Below are 16,561 nucleotides of genomic sequence, written 5' to 3'. Positions count from 1 at the left end.
CGTCATGAAAAGATCGCGTCCCTGCAGATTGGGTGAAAGGGTTAACTCCAATTTCACCCGATCTGCAGGGACAGGGGGAGTGCTACTTCAACCCAGGGGGGGGGGGGGGGGTTGGCTTCACCCCCCAGTGGCTACGATCGCTCTGATTGGCTGTTGAAAGTGAAACAACCAATCAGAGCGATTTGTAATATTACACATATGAAAACTGTGAAATATTACAATCCAGCCATGGCCGATGCTGCAATAGCATCAGCCATGGCTGGAGACCCTGATCTGCCCCAGCTTCCCCCCCCCCCCCATCGCCACCGATCTCCTCCCCAGCCCTCCGTTCTGTGGTCCGCTCCCCCATGTGCTCCAATCCACCCCCTAGTGCTCCCATTTCCCCCCCCACTCATACTTACCGATCCTCCCGGTGTCCATCCGTCTTCTCCATGGGCGCCGCCATCTTCCAAAATGGCGGGCGCATGCGCAGTGCGCCCGCCGAATCTGCCGACCGGCAGATTCGTTCCATGCACATTTTGATCACTGTGATAAAACCTATCACAGTGCTCAAAATAAAAAAAAATAGTAAATGAACCCCCCCCTTTATCACCCCCATAGGTAGGGACAATAATAAAATAAATAACTTTTTTTTTTCCACTAGTGTTACAACTAGGGTTAGAGTTAGGGTTGTGCACACGTATTCTGGTCCTCTGCGGATTTTTCCGCAGCGGATTTGATAAATCCGCAGTGCAAAACCGCTGCAGATTTATCGTGGTTTTTCTGTGGCTTTCACTGCGGTTTTACAACTGCGGGTTTCTATTGGAGCAGTTGTAAAACTGCTGCGGAATCCGCAGAAAGAAGTTACATGCTGCGGAATGTAAACCACTGCGTTTCCACGCAGTTTTTTCCGCAGCATGTGCACAGCGTTTTTTGTTTCCCATAGGTTTACATTCAACTGTAAACTCATGGGAAACTGCTGTGGACCCGCAGCTGCAGAAACGCTGCAGATCCGCAGCGTTTTCCGCAGCGTGTGCACATACCCTTAGAATTAGGCTATGTGCACATGGTGCGGATTTGGCTGCAGATCCGCAGCGGATTGGCCGCTGCAGATTCGTAGCAGTTTTCCATCAGGTTTACAGTACCATGTAAACCTATGGAAAACCAAATCCACTGTGCCCATGGTGCGGAAAATATCGCGCGGAAACGCTGCGTTGTATTTTCCGCAGCATGTCAATTCTTTGTGCGGATTCTGCAGTGTTTTACACCTGTTCCTCAATGGGAATCCGCAGGTGAAATCCGAGCAAAAAACACTGGAAATCCGCGGTAAATCTGCAGGTAAAACGCAGTGCCTTTTACCTGCGGATTTTTCAAAAATGGTGCGGAAAAATCTCACACGAATCTGCAACGTGGACACATAGCCTTAGGGTTAGGGTTCGAATAGGAATTAGGGTTGGAATTAGGGCTAGGGTTGGAAATAGGGTTAAGATTAGGCTTGTGGTTAGGGTTATGGTTAGGAGTGTGTTGGGGTTAGGGCTGTGGTTAGGGTTGGCATTAGGGTTAGGGGTGTGATTAGGGTTATGGCTAGAGTTGGGATTAGGGTTAAGGGTGTGTTGGAGTTAGAATTGAGGGGTTTCCACTGCTTAGGCACTTCAGGGGTCTCCAAACGCAACATGGCGCCACCATTGATTCCAGCCAATCTTGTATTCAAAAAGTCAAATGGTGCTCCCTCCCTTCCGAGCCCCGGCGTGCGCCCAAACAGTGGTTTACCCCCACATATGGGGTACCAGCATACTCGGGACTAACTGGGCAACAACTATTGGGGTCCAATTTCTCCTGTTACCCTTGTGAAAATAAAAAATTGCTTGCTAAAACATTATTTTTGAGGAAAGAAAAATGATTTTTTATCTTCACGGCTCTGCGTTGTAAACTTCTGTGAAGCACTTGGGGGTTCAAAGTGCTCACCACATATCTAGATAAGGTCCTTGGGGGGGTCTAGTCTCCAAAATAGGGTCACTTGTGGGGGGTTTCTACTGTTCAGGCACATTAGGGGTTCTGCAAACGTAACATGATGCCCGCAGACCATTCCATCAAAGTCTGCATTCCAAAAGGTCACTACTTCCCTTCCGAGCCCCGACATGTGCCCAAACAGTGGTTCCCCCCACATATGGGGTATCAGCGTACTCAGAACAAATTGGACAACAACTTTTGGGGTCCAATTTCTCCTGTTACTCTTGTGAAAATAAAAAAATTGCGGGATAAAACATTTTTGAGGAAAGAAAAATGATTTTTTTTATTTTCACGGCTCTGCGTTATAAACTTCTGTGAAGCACTTGGGGGTTTAAAGTGGTCACCGCACATCTAGATTAGTTCCATGTGAGGTCTAGTTTCCAAAATAGGGTCACATATGGGGAAGCTCCAATGTTTAGGCACACAGGGGCTCTCCAAACGCGACATGGTGCCCGCTAACGATTGGAGCTAATTTTTCATTCAAAAAGTCAAATGGTGCTCCTTCCTTTCCGAGCCCTGTCGTGTGCCCAAACAGTGATTTACCCCCACATGTGAGGTATCACTGTACTCAGGAAAAATTGCCCAATAAATTTTAGGATCCATTTTATTCTGTTGCCCATGTGCAAATGAACAAATTGAGGCTAAAAGTATTTTTTTGTGAAAAAAAAAGTACTTTTTCATTTTTACGGATCAATTTGTGAAGCACCTGGGGGTTCAAAGTGCTCACTATGCATCTAGATAAGTTCCTTGGGGGTCTAGTTTCCAAAATGGGGTCACTTGTGGGGGAGCTCAAATGTTTAGGCACACAGGGGCTCTCCAAACGCGACATGGTGTCCGCTAACGATTGGAGCCAATTTTTCATTGAAAAAGTCAAATGGCGCTCCTTCCCTTCCGAGCCCTGTCGTGCACTCAAACACTGGTTCCCCTCCACATATGGGGTATAGGCATACTCAGGACAAATTTTACAATAACTTTTGGGGTCCAGTTTCTCTTTTTACCCTTGGGAAAATAAAAAAAATTGTTGCTAAAAGATCATTTTTGTGACTAAAAAGTTAAATGTTCATTTTTACCTTCCATGTTGCTTCTGCTGCTGTGAAGCACCTGAAGGGTTAATAAACTTCTTGAATGTGGTTTTGAGCACCTTGGGGGGTGCAGTTTTTAGAATGGTGTCACTTTTGGGTATTTTCAGCCACATAGACCACTCAAACTGACTTCAAATGTGAGGTGGTCCCTAAAATAAAATGGTTTTGTAAATTTTGCTGTAAAAATGAGAAATCGCTGGTCAAATTTTAACCCTTATAACTTCCTAGCAAAAAAAAAATTTTGTTTCCAAAATTGTGCTGATGTAAAGTAGACATGAGGGTAATGTTATTTATTAGCAATAAAACAAACACACTGGCGCTAAGATAAACACCCCGAAATAAAGCTGCAGGCACCTGGGCGGACTGTGTGCAAAACCCTGCCAAACAAGAAATAAATCAGTAAAACAAACAAGAGGTGCCACGCTGCACAAAGGCTATAGCCGTATGGTGAGTGAGTTCCAATGTCCTACCTCACAGACGGAGGCTGACAAATGTCATGGGTTAGAAGGTAGCTGCCACAAAACTGTATCCTCTGAAGTATGAGAGGGCTGCGGCGTCAGCAGTACATAACTCAAAAGGGAGCGTCCTCCCGTAGTGCAATAGTCCCCTATACGCTCGCGGCTGGAGATCCCGGCTGGCCGCCTCAGCCGATGGCGCCGCCGAACAGTAGCGAAGCGAAAAGGGGCGTGGCTAAACGGTGATGTCACCAGTCCGTGAGACGGACACAAACAAGGGCCAATCCCGACGCGTTTCAAGGGCAACGACCCTCTTTCTCAAGGTATGGCTGCCCTGCTTGTGCTAGTTGTTTATATAGCCACAATCACGAAGTGTCGTGCACAGCATAACGCCCACCTCCAACAGAGCCCACCCACATATACAAGAATACAAGGATCCAAGCCTGGACCCTCCCGGATTTATAGAAAGCTACTAAACCCTATGGTGATACCCAAATTAAAAAACATATAAATGAATAAGAATGCTAATGCTGTGTTGCCAGTTAAGAACTAGGTGTAACCCCAACCCCACTTAAATTAAAAACTGCAACCTTTAATAATATCTTTAAAACCGATAAATACATGGATAAATACCCAACCCTGTTTAAAAAACACAACATACTTTAGATGCTTTCTTATAAAAAAGCGGTGATGTTTAATTGTTACTACCAGTATTCACAGTAAATGTGGACTCCTCGAACAAAAGATGCCCTGCCCAAAACTAGCATCTACGGACAGTGCACAATGCTTGGAAAACATGAAAAGGTGTATATAAACCTAAAATATAAATATAAAAATGTTTCGCCTACATACTGCTTTAAAAAAAAATTTCTGAGTACAATTGACGCTAGTGTGAACAGCACAAGAGCTAATTAAAAAAACGCTGCTCCTGTTTACAGTAACACTGCACATAACAGTTCTCCTAATTTATAATTTAAAATTTAAAACAACTGCTCCCATTACAGAAACCCTTCTCCTTATAGGGCATAGAATTCAATCTCAAAATTTAATCCCTTAGGGGCCAAACTATCCAACGTGAAGATCCACTTCGATTCCACTTTTGACATACTTTTCAAATAGTCCCCATCCCTAAGGTTTTCTTTAACAATTTGAATCCCACAGAAGGAGGTGCGGTACCATGACCGATTATGTTGATCCGCAAAATGGCGCGATAGCGGGTGCCCCATAAAACCCTTGCCAATGTTGTCCAAATGTTCTTTTATTCTATCTTTGAGCCGCCTCTTAGTGCGGCCCACATAGTGCTTATGACATGGGCATCTTACCGTATAAATGACCCCTTTGGAATGACAGGAGATGTTGTCTCTAATCAAAAATGATTCAGTTCTATCTGCATTCCAAAACAGCGTCTGAGCCGATCGTTTACTTTCTATACGTACACAGCAAATACAAAAATCCTTTATCCATAGAATGTTGGTGTCCTGATGGTTCGCGCCCCATAATGCTCATTCCCATTTTAATAGTGGGGGCCAGAATGTTTCCCACGTTCTGGACCCTCCTATAGATAAACCTCGGATTCTCTGGAAGTAATTCACCCACACTTTTATCCCCTTTCAAGATGGACCAGTGTTTCTGAATGATATTGGTAAATTTCTTCCTATTAACATGAAATTGGGTGATGAAAGGTAACTTACTGATTGCTTGTGCCGTATCGCAGCTCTCATTCGCTGGTCTTCCCCCATAAATTAAATCTGTTCTTACCAGGGTTTTTGCCTTCTCACTTGCTTTCTTAAGGAGTGGCAGATAGTATCCCTTTTCAGTAAACTGATCCATCAAATATTTAGATTCTAAATCGTAATCAAGGTCTCTAGTACAATTTCTCCTCACGCTTGTAAACTGACTCTTTGGGATGTTTAGTAGCCATGCTGGAAGATGACAACTGTCTACATGTATATAACTATTACAATCTACCTCCTTGCGGTAACACCTGGTAGAACAGGTGAGGTAGGACATTGGAACTCACTCACCATACGGCTATAGCCTTTGTGCAGCGCGGCACCTCTTGTTTTACCGAATGTTACTTATTAACTATTTTGTGTCACATAACTCTCTCGTTTAACAGAATAAAATACCAAAATTTGAAAATTGGGAAATTTTCAAAATTATAGCCAAATTTCAATTTTTTTCACAAACGCAAAAATTATCAACCTAAATTTACCACTAACGTGAAGCCCAAAATGTCACGAAAAAACTGTCTCAGAATCGCTAGGATCCGTTGAAGCGTTCCTGAGTTATTACCTCATAAAGGGACACTGGTCAGAATTGCAAAAAACGGCTAGGTCATTAAGGTCAAAATAGGCTGGGTCATGAAGGAGTTAATAAAAAAAAAATGTTTTTTAGATACAACTGTCTACTTGCTTCAATAGTCCCCATGGGAGACTAGAAGCTGCACTTGTCTGATAGCTTCTGCTACATAGACCAGGGCTACAAAATATTTTCCACATTCTGAAAATCAAAAAGGCTTCTCCCATGTGTGGAGTCTCTGGTGTCTACCAAGATCTGATTTTCTCACAAAACATTTTCCACATTCTGAACAAAAAAAAGGCTTCTCCCCTGTGTGAGTTCTATGGTGTACATCAAGATGCCCTTTCTTATTAAAATATTTCCCACATTCTGAACATGAAAAAGGCATATCCCCTGTGTGGTTTCTCTGGTGGCGATCAAGATTCACTTTCTGGTTAAAGCATTTCCCACATTCTGAACAGGAAAAAGGCTTTTCTCCTGTGTGGATTCTTTGGTGTCGATCAAGATGATGTTTCCAATTAAAACATTTCCCACATTCTGAACATGAAAAGGACTTCCTTGCTTTAGGAGCAGTTTGTTTTTTAATGCCTCTTTTGGGTCTTTGATTTTCCTCAGTAGCCGGTAGTGAATCAGATGACAGATCTTTGCTGTGAAGGGATGATAGTATATCTGGAGTAATGGAATTCACTTCAATTGTATCCTGTGAGATCTCAAGATCATCTGATTTTAAAATTGAAGATGTCAGCTGTCCCTCTGATTTCCAGGTACAGTCATCTGTCAAAAATAAAACCAATTATTTTTCAATAAAATATCCTTGAACTTTATATTTTTGAACATTTCTCCTAAAACTGTCTGGAAAAATGGTAAGTTGATGTATATACTCAAGTATAAGTAGAGGTTTTCAGCACATTTTTAGTGCTGAAATCACTCCCCTCAGCTTATACTCGAGTGAGGTGTCCAGAACATGGAGGGGAGAGGCAACGGCGGAGCATCGGGTCACAGAGGTAGGACTCGACTGCTGCAGCTAACTCCGATGCCCGCTGCTAAAAAGAAATGAATATTCATTTCTCTGTAAAAGCTCGCGCAGTGTCAGCTGCAGCAGCCGGTCCTGCAACTGCCGTGAGGTCACGTGTGCCGCTACTTAACAGAGATGAATATTCATTCTGAATATTAATTTCTCTTAAGTAGCGGCACACATGACCGAATGGCGGTTGACGCTGTGTGCGCTACTTAATACTCACTGCCCCACACACATAGTTCTGGCATTGGGAGCGGTGAGTATTCCGGAAGTCGTGCTCTGCTTGTGAGCAGCGCATGACGTCCCTGCCATGCAATGCTTACAAGCATAAAGCAGCTGCTGGCATCGAGACAAGACGCTGCGAGGGAGCGAAGGAAGGTAAGTGTAATGGTTTATTTTTTTATGTTTTTTGATGGAGGCCAATCATACAAGGATAGGGATGGGGCCATGCATACAAGGATAGGGATGAGGCCATGCATACAAGGATAGGGATGAGGGCATGCATACAAGGATAGGGATGAGGGCATGCATACAAGGATAGAGATGAGGGCATGCATACAAGGATAGGGATGAGGGCATGCATACAAGGATAGGGATGGGGCCATGCATACAAGGATAGGGATGGGGCCCATGCATACAAGGATAGGGGTGGAGCCATGCATACAAGGATAGGGATGGGGCCGTGCATACAAGGATAGGGATGGGGCCGTGCATACAAGGATAGGGATGGGGCCGTGCATACTAGGATAGGGATGGGGCCGTGCATACAAGGATAGGTATGGGGCCGTGCATACAAGGATAGGGATGGGGCCGTGCATACAAGGATAGGGATGGGGCCGTGCATACAAGGATAGGGATGGAGCCATGCATACAAGGAGAGGGTTGGGGCCGTGCATACAAGGAGAAGGATGGGGCCATGCATACAAGGAGAGGGATGGGGCCGTGCATACAAGCATAGGGATGGAGGCCAATCATACCAGGATAGGGATAAGGAGCCTTGCATACAAGAATAGGGATGAGGAGCCACACATACAAAGATAGGGATGAGGGGACAATGCATACCCGGCTTATACTCGAGTCAATAAGTTTCCCACTTTTTTTTTTAGGTAAAATTAGGTGACTTGGCTTATACTCGGGTCGGCTTATACTCGAGTATACACGGTATGTAAAAATAGCTTTATTGATTTATTCTCATTTGCACAAGGAAAGACTAGAAGCAATGTGATGAAACTGAAATAGAGGAGACACAGATTGGATATTAGAAAAAAAACCTTTTGACAGTGAGGGTGATCAATGAGTGGAACAGGCTGCCACGAGAGGTGGCGAGTTCTTCTTCAATGGAAATGTTCAAATAGCAATATGACTTTTATAAACCAATCCATCTATATCCACTTTCACAAAGTCAAATCTTCCCATCGCTTCTGAGTCTTTCAGTGTGCCCAAATCAAAATTAGGACCCATGTAGTCATTATTTACGGTGTGTGTCTCTTAGAGCACAATCTGGGCACTATGTGGTGAGTAATAAAATGGTATATTCGCAGTTTTCACTCTCCAACATCCACTGCACGCTAATTTTTGGAAAGTGGCTATGGAGTCAAAATAGTCACTACTATAGATTAGTTCACTGAAGGTTAATGTAGCACCCCAGGTAACCGGTTGCTACAGTGATGTTGCTTTTCCTTCGGGGAAGGTAATGTCATGATCAGAGGCAAGGGAGTTCTCTTCACCAGGTAAGGCACCCACATTCAACACATTCTGAATCCAGGCCTGGAGGGGGAGCTCAAGACCCGGATTCAGGGGAGTGTCCCCCAGCTATATGTATCCTGACCTGGAGGAGGAGTTAGGTTAGTTGGAGAGGAACAATGAAGTGGACGGACGTCTAGGAGAGACGCAGAGAGGTCTGACAGCCACGAGGGAGCTGCAGCCTCTGGGAAAGGAGAAAGAACCTGGAGGGTTGTTGTGGAGTACCTGGAGAGGAAAGGAGCAATGGTTATGAACAGGGCTCAGAGGGGAACTGTGACCGGGCACCCTCAGAGCCGAAGCGCAGGAACCAGGTACCAGGAGCCCAAGGCTTTTGTGGAACTCTAGGACACAGAGCAGAACCGGAGGGCCAGAAACTGTATGTAATTGTATATGTAACTCGCCTGAGACGCAGCAGCACCTAAGGAGCCCGGGGCATGATAAGAGTCCATGTAAAACAGCTCGAACTGCCCGTCGTGCAGGTACCTGTCTCAGGACAGGGGGAAAGTGGAGGACCCTGTAGGAAATTTTAGGCAGCAGGGACTTCGTCGTTAAGAGGCGCTAGAGGAAAGGCTCACGGACCTCACATGGAGAAGGGGACCGTCCATTGCCTCTGAGCTGGCCGGGCCATACCACCACCCGTGCTTGGTGCCCTGGACTGTGGCCAGCCAACTGCAGTAAACCAGGTAAAGACTTACAACTTGTGCCCTATCTTTATTCATCGGCACATAAGATCCACGCCTTACATCTTAAGACCCTGCTTCACCTGTGGGAAGAGTAACATCAGTGCTGCCAACACATCCCCCAGAGGACTCCTTTAATGCAGTGTCGGTCCCACTATTGACGCTTTAGACGCTTTTCCCTTAAAAGACCGTTGCCCTTTAACATTGAGGCCCAGGGCCACGGACCGGATCACAGCCTCCGTGACATTCCCCCTCAAAACTGGACCCGATACAGAGTACCCCACTGCCCTGGGGGTGACTCATTATCATTTCCAAAATGCAGTCATTTTATTAGGTTTTAAACTGCTCTGGTTTTCTGCATTTTGTCATATTAAGGCTTGTGAAAATGGTGTGTACCATCTCGCCTGGGATCCACACCTGCCACCTCTACTTCTGTCACCATGCATGGCCTTATGCATTCTGCAGGCAGCACTGGGGATGGAAGAGATATCGGAACCAGAAGCTCTGAATGGTGCAGGCTCTGTTCAGCCACTTAGATTAGGGTTGCTGTGAACTGTAGTACCTTCCAATCAGGCATTATGGGTGTGTGTGCTGTCCATCTGGAGTAATCTGCTTCCTGCTTTCGCCAATTGGAAAGCACCCCACCCTACTAAAGCTCAAAGCAAATTGCAGGAAGATGCCAGATACAGCCTTGCTCTCCTCTCGTTCAGTCCTCTGTGTTAAGCTGCTGTGACCCCTTAATCTTGCTTCTTATGATTTTGTATTTTCTCTGCCCTCGTGGATCTTACCCAACTACTTGACTATTCATCATCCCACCTCACTCTACAGAACAGCAGGTAACACCATGGCCCAAGCCTAGGGATCTCTGTGTAAGAACAGATCCATGTAAAGAATGTTGAGCAAGGCTATCCTTGGGATCTGCAAAGCTGAGTAGATAGTGCCAAGCCTGATTGTGGTAGCCATATTTTGAGGTGCCAGGTAACCAATATATTGTGTCTGGAATCTATTCCAACAAGATATGCATTCAAATAGCTAAATGGTGCTCCTTCCCTTCTTAACCCTGCCATGTGCCCAGACAGTAGTGTACAACCGTATACAGGGTATTGTTGGATTCAAGAGATGTTGGAAAATAATTTGTGAGGTCCATTTGTTTCCTATTATCCTTTGTGAAGAATTCTAAAGTTATCACCACAAAAAGCAACATGTCAGATGTGAAAAATGGGAGTATTTTGGGCAGTAACTACTGTAGTCAAAAACGGACTATGGACAATAACACATCTATCAAAATGTTCAAACTCAGTCTTCATCAGTAAAATATGAGTAGTGGTATCAACTCTCTGGAGTAATTAGAGTATGGTGCTCGGTGGCTCTTGGCAATCTAAACTATCATAAGGGCCAATATTTTCTATCAGATGAGATTCAAGAAAAAAATATTAGACATTTAAAGAGAGCTTTTTATAATACTGCAGAGCTGGGGCATCTTCAATTTAGATCTCGCACATTTGGAAGAGGTAATGGAGACATTAAAAAAAAAAAAAAAAAAACACAGAACAAAAAATATGTTACATCTCCCTCAAAAAAGTATGTACGAGGGGAGAACTCCAACACTAAACTGGAGTTGCACTCGTTTATGGTGGACCATTGGAGCTACCGAGTCCTGACCAGAAGAGTAGAGAAAGTATTAGTGCCCCCATTTCAGGAGAGATTGTGCAGTAATCTGAATTTTTTAGGATTGAAAACATAATGTAATTTATGACATGGAGTGAATCTGTGAAACCAGGACTCGAGCCATGCCAACACATCTCCTGCAGGCATGCTATTCCATCCGATTTGCGTTTAGTTGGACCATCATTTATTTTTCAACAGGACAATGACCCCAAACACACCTCCAGGCTGTGTAAGGGCTATTTGACCAAGAAGGAGAGTGATGGGGTGCTATGCCAGATGACCTGGCCTCCACAATCACCAGACCTGAACCCAATCAAGATGGTTTGGGGTGAGCTGAACCGCAGAGTGAAGGCAAAAGGGCCAGCAAGTGCTAAGCATCTTTGGGAACTCCTTCAAGATTGTTGGAAGACCATTTCCGGTGACTACCTCTTGAAGCTCATCAAGAGAATGCCAAGAGTATTCAAAGCAGTCATCAAAGCAAAAGGTGGCTACTTTGAAGAATCTAGAATATAAGACATACGTTCAGATGTTTCACTCTTTTTTGTTAAGTATATAATTCCACATGTGTTAATTCATAGTTTTGATGCCTTCAGTGTGAATTTACAATTTTCATAGTCATGAAAATACAGAAAAATCTTTAAATGAGAAGGTGTGTCCAAACTTTTGGTCTGTACTGTATATATATTTATATGTAAATGTACTCAATGGGTACTGTTTATAGGATTGGGGCTAGAATAGGATATAGGATAGGCTAGAACTGTAGTGGGGCTACAATAGAGGGGGGCACAGTAGTGATAGATAGAGTTGAGCGACTTACTTTTTTAGGATCGGTCCGAAACACGAAACCCAATGCAAGTCAATGGGGAAGCAAAGTCGGCAGTGAGTAGAGGACAGGAAAACACCTACAGTGCCCATTTTAATGCCAAAAACATCAATTCGTATTACTGAAGCTTGTCAATCTTAATTTACCTTATAATAATAGTTAGTCATTGAAAATTGGGGGTCATTTGGCTAAAGTTGTGGGGGGGTAGGTCTGGTTCAAGTTTTTCGTGGGCCCAGGAAACACTGACTACGTCATGGCGGTTGAGCAGGGAGAGGTAGGTATTTCAACTTTGCAAGTGCTGTGATCCTGAGCAAGCAGGGGGGGCCCACTCGTTCGCATTGGCACTGACACAGGGCCCCTCAAAGTATGGCGGGGTGTTTGACGGCGGGTGGCACCTCCCACTGGCAGAGACACTTTTGCGTACTATGAGGGGCCCTGTGCCAGTGATGTCGTCAACGAGTATGCCCCCCCACCTGATGAAGGAACCTGCACTTTCATCTGCACCTTCCTCTTCGTCCCCGTGTAAGGTGGTATAGTATGCGGGAAGGGGAAACTGACTTTCAGCAGGGTCAGATTCTGGCTGTGTAGAGTGCAAGGGGAAAGTAGTGGTCTGAGTCAATGTACCAGCAGACTCATGTAGCAGTGGCTTGGCAATGGGCAGGATGAGAAAGAAACACAGTTAGTAGGCCCAAATAATAAAGTAGGCTAAATGCAGTTCAAATGTGGTAACAGGACTAAACAGGCGGCATTGCTTTGTTCAGTGGAGGACAACTGTAATGAGTGGCAGACAGTTAGTAGGCCCAAGTAATAAAGTGGGCCAAATGCAGTTCAAAATTGGTAACAGGAGTAAACAGGCGGCACTGCTTTGTTCAGTGGAGGAGAACAACAAGCAGCGGCAGACACCGTTAGTAGGCCCAACCAAACAAGTAGGCCAAATGTAGTTTAATATTGTAAACAGGATGAAAACTGAGGCTCAGCTTTGATCAGTGGAGGAGAAAAGCAAGGAGCGGCAGACACCGTTAGTAGGCCCAACCAAACATGTAGGCCAAATGCAGTTTAATATCTGAAACAGGATGAAAATTGAGGCTCAGCTTTGATCAGTGGAGGACAGCTGTAATCAGGGGCAGACACAGTTAGCAGGCCCAAAAAAGTAAGTAGTAGACTAAATGCAGTTCAAAACTGGTAACTGGAGTCCACAGGTGGCATAGCTTTGTTCAATGGAAAACAGCTGTAATGGGTGGCGCAGACACAGTTTGTAGGCCCACCTTAAAAAAGTAGGCTCAAAGCAGTTCAAAAATGGTAACAGGAGTAAACAGGTGGCATAGATTCATTAAATGGAGGACAGCTGTATTGAGTGGCGCAGACAGACTTACCGTATTTTTCGGACTAAAAGACGCACTTTTTCCCCCCCAAAAAAGGGGTGAAAATGGGGGGTGCGTCTAATAGTCGCAATGCAGGCTTACCTAGGTGGCAGAGGTGCGGTGGCAGAGGTCCGGTGACAGAGGTGCGGTTGCGGGGGTGTGGCGGCAGAGGAGGCGCAGTAAGCGGGGTCCCTTTCCCCGGTATGGTGATGCAGCAGGCCCGGTATGCAGCAGAGCCGGGTGAATCCTCTTGTTATCGGTGGTGGCGGCCATTTTCCGGAGGCCGCGCGTGCGCAGATGGAGCGCTCTGCTTCCCGGGGCTTCAGGAAAATGGCCGCCGCGATCTCCATCTGCGCACGCGCGGCCTCCCGCGGCCATTTTCCTGAAGCCCCGGGAGCAGAGCGCTTCATCTGCACACGCGCGGCCTCAGGAAGATGGCCGCGCCCACCGATAACAAGAGGATTCACCCGGCTCTGCTGCATACCGGGCCTGCTGCATCACCATACCGGGGAAAGGGACCCCGCTTACTGCGCCTCCTCTGCCGCCACACCCCTGCCACCGCACCTCTGCCACCGGACCTCTGCCACCGCACCTCTGCCACCTAGGTAAGCCTGCATGGTACGCCAGGGACCCCTCTCACGCCATACCTCTCACTGCACCTCCTGATCCCAGCACCTCCTGATCCCAGCACCTCCTGATCCCAGCACCTTCTCATCCCAGCACCTTCTCATCCCAGCACCTCCTCATCCCAGCATCACCCCACCTCTGCCGACACCTTGCCTCCTGTGACCCTGCTCTGCCACCGCCATAAGATACTGTAAATTCGGACAATAAGACGGACCCCCATGTTATAAAAAAATCTTTTTTTCTGCAATTTTCACCCCAAATTTGGGGTGCGTCTTATGGTCCGGTGCGTCTTATAGTCCGAAAAATACGGTAGTAGGCCTAAAATAAAAAAGTAGGCTCAAAGCAGTTCCAAAGTGGAAACAGGAGTACACAGGCGGCATTGCTTTGTGCAGTGGAAGACAACTATATTGAGTGGCACAGACAGACTTAGTAGGCCTAAAATAAAAAAGTTGGCTAAATGCAGTTCAAAATTGGTAACAGGAGTACACAGGTGGCATAGCTTAGTTCAGTGGAGGACAACTGGAAGGAGTGGCTGACACAGTTAGTAGGCCAAATTAGTAAAGTGTGCTAAATGTCTGCCAAAACAATGTTCATAAATAAACAGGTGGCATAGCTAGATACAGGGGTGTGCTCCTCTGCTGAGTAGCAGACAGTGGTAGTTCACGCAAAGTATTAACTGGTCTAAATGGAGGCCAGTGCCCCTGTATATTTTAACTATCATCTATCATTTCAACAAATTTGTATTGGCAGTGCCATTGAAGGATTTAACAGCACAGACTACACAGTGGTTGAGCAGTGAGAGGTAAGTTTTGCAAGTGGCAGAGCACTGTTCATGCTGGGGGGGGGGGACACTCTCGTGGGCGGCGGTACTGGCACAGAGCCCCTCATATTACGACATGAAGTGTCTCTGACGGTCAGACACACTGTCGTAATATGAGGGGCCCTGTGCCAGTGCCCAAGAGTGGGCACACCCACCTGTCCAGGCAAACGGCACTCGCACGGGTGCTTGCGCCAAGTGGTGACCACAGTCCTGTGGGGGGAGTCAGCCCATTTAGGGAGGTTTAAAAATGGCCTATGGTGGACATTCAGCAGCTGCAAATGGAGGAATTGGAGCAGTCAGTAAGAGGTGGCCAAAAGCAAGACATTTTCCAGTCAAGCTACGTGTCAGCAGGGGAAGGTGTGGCAAAATAATTTGAAATCCATGAGTGGTTAATTTTAATGAAGGTTAGATCATCAACATTTCGGGTAGCCAGACGTGTCCTTTTTTCGGTCAGTATTGAACCAGCAGCACTGAAGACTTTCTGATAGCACACTAGCAGCTGGGCAAGCGAGCTCCTGTAATGCATAGTCTGCCAATTCAGGCCAGGTGTCTATTTTAGATGCCCAGTAATCAAAGGGGAATGACCTGTGAGGGAGAACATCGATAAGGGAGGAAAAATAGTTCGTAACCATACTGGACAAATGCAGTCTCCTGTCAGTTTGCATCGATGCAGCAGTACCTGTCGTGTCTGCGGTCATTGCGAACTCACTCCACAACCTGGTCATAAAACCCCTCTGTCCAACGCCACTTCGGATTTGTGAACCCAACACCTCTGCCATGTTTCCCCCTACAGCTCGTGTAAGATCACCGCCGCTGTGTGCTGGGAATGCCTGAACCAAACGGTCTACAAGAGTTGCTTGTTTGCTAGCCAATATTTGCTCAAGGTTCTCATGTGGCATGACATTTTGTAATTTCCCTTTATATCATGGATCCAGGAGGCAGGCCAACCAGTAATCGGTCATCATTTTTATAATGCGGGGGTCCCTTTTAAGGATACGCAAGGCATACTCATCCATGTGGGCCAATGTTCCAGGTGTCAATTCACTGTTTGTGCTGGGTTGGGGAGCACTTTCTTGCAAGTCAACATCACTTGTCCCCCACAAAAACCCTGTACCTGACCTTGCAACGCCACCAGTTTCTATTGCCCCCTGAGAAGCATCCTCCTCCCATAAATATTCATCCCCATCATCCTCCTCCTCCTCCTCTTCATCCGCCACCTTGTCCAGGAGAGTTCCCTGAGCAGACAATGGCTGACTGTCATCAAGGCTTCCCTCCTCCTCAGCTGCAGACGCCTGCTCCTTAATGTGCGTCAAACTTTGCATCAGCAGACGCATTAGTGGGATGCTCATGCTTATGATGGCGTCATCTGCACTTACCAGCCGTGTGCATTCCTCAAAACACTGAAGGACTTGACAGAGGTCTTGTAGCTTCGACCATTGCACACCAGACAACATGTGTCTGCCATCCAACTGCCTGCCCGTGTATGTGTATCCTACCACAAATACATTACAGCACGCCTCTGATGCATGTGTAGTGTGGAGTTCCACCTTGTTGCAACGTCGATTATTAGGCGGTGCTGGGGAAGCTTCAGCGATCGCTGATGGTTCAGCATACGGCTGGAGGGTACGGGCGACCGGCGGATGTGCGAGCAAAGTCTTCGCACCTTCAGGAGTAGGGCTGGTAACCCCGGGTAATTTTTCAAGAAGCACTGCACCACCAGGTTCAAGGTGTGAGCCAGGCAAAGTATGTGTTTCAGTTCTGAAATGGCTATGGCAGCCATAAAATTCCTTCTGTTATCACTGACTACCTTGCCTGCCTCAAGATGTACACTGCCCAGCCATGACTGAGTTTGTTGCTGCAAGTACTCAGCCAGTACTTCCGCGGTGTGTCTGTTGTCGCCCAAACACTTCATTTCCAACACAGCCTGCTGATGCTTACCACTAGCTGTTCCATAATGGGACACCTCGTGTGCAACACTGGCAGCTGCTAGAGTT

At 46.2% G+C, this 16,561-nt stretch overlaps 1 protein-coding gene across 2 annotated transcripts in view; it reads right to left on the bottom strand.

Annotated features, from left to right (window-relative positions):
• Positions 1 to 3,346: 3,346 nt before the first annotated feature.
• The window catches only part of LOC138663374 (oocyte zinc finger protein XlCOF8.4-like), a 31,462-nt gene continuing 18,247 nt past the window's right edge, over positions 3,347 to 16,561 (bottom strand). Inside the window, exon 6 of one of the 2 annotated variants that reach the window (XM_069749554.1) lies at positions 3,347 to 6,601. In XM_069749554.1, the coding sequence (XP_069605655.1) occupies positions 6,036 to 6,601 (566 nt within the window). In that variant the 3' untranslated portion in view covers positions 3,347 to 6,035. The remainder of the gene's footprint in view (positions 6,602 to 16,561) is intronic. The other variant, XR_011318177.1, reaches the window with a different exon arrangement.

Source organism: Ranitomeya imitator, chromosome 2, assembly GCF_032444005.1.
Source record: "Ranitomeya imitator isolate aRanImi1 chromosome 2, aRanImi1.pri, whole genome shotgun sequence".
NCBI lineage: Eukaryota > Metazoa > Chordata > Amphibia > Anura > Dendrobatidae > Ranitomeya > Ranitomeya imitator.
The sequence above is the reverse complement of the archived record's forward strand: the minus strand, read 5'-3'. Positions and strand labels throughout refer to the sequence as shown.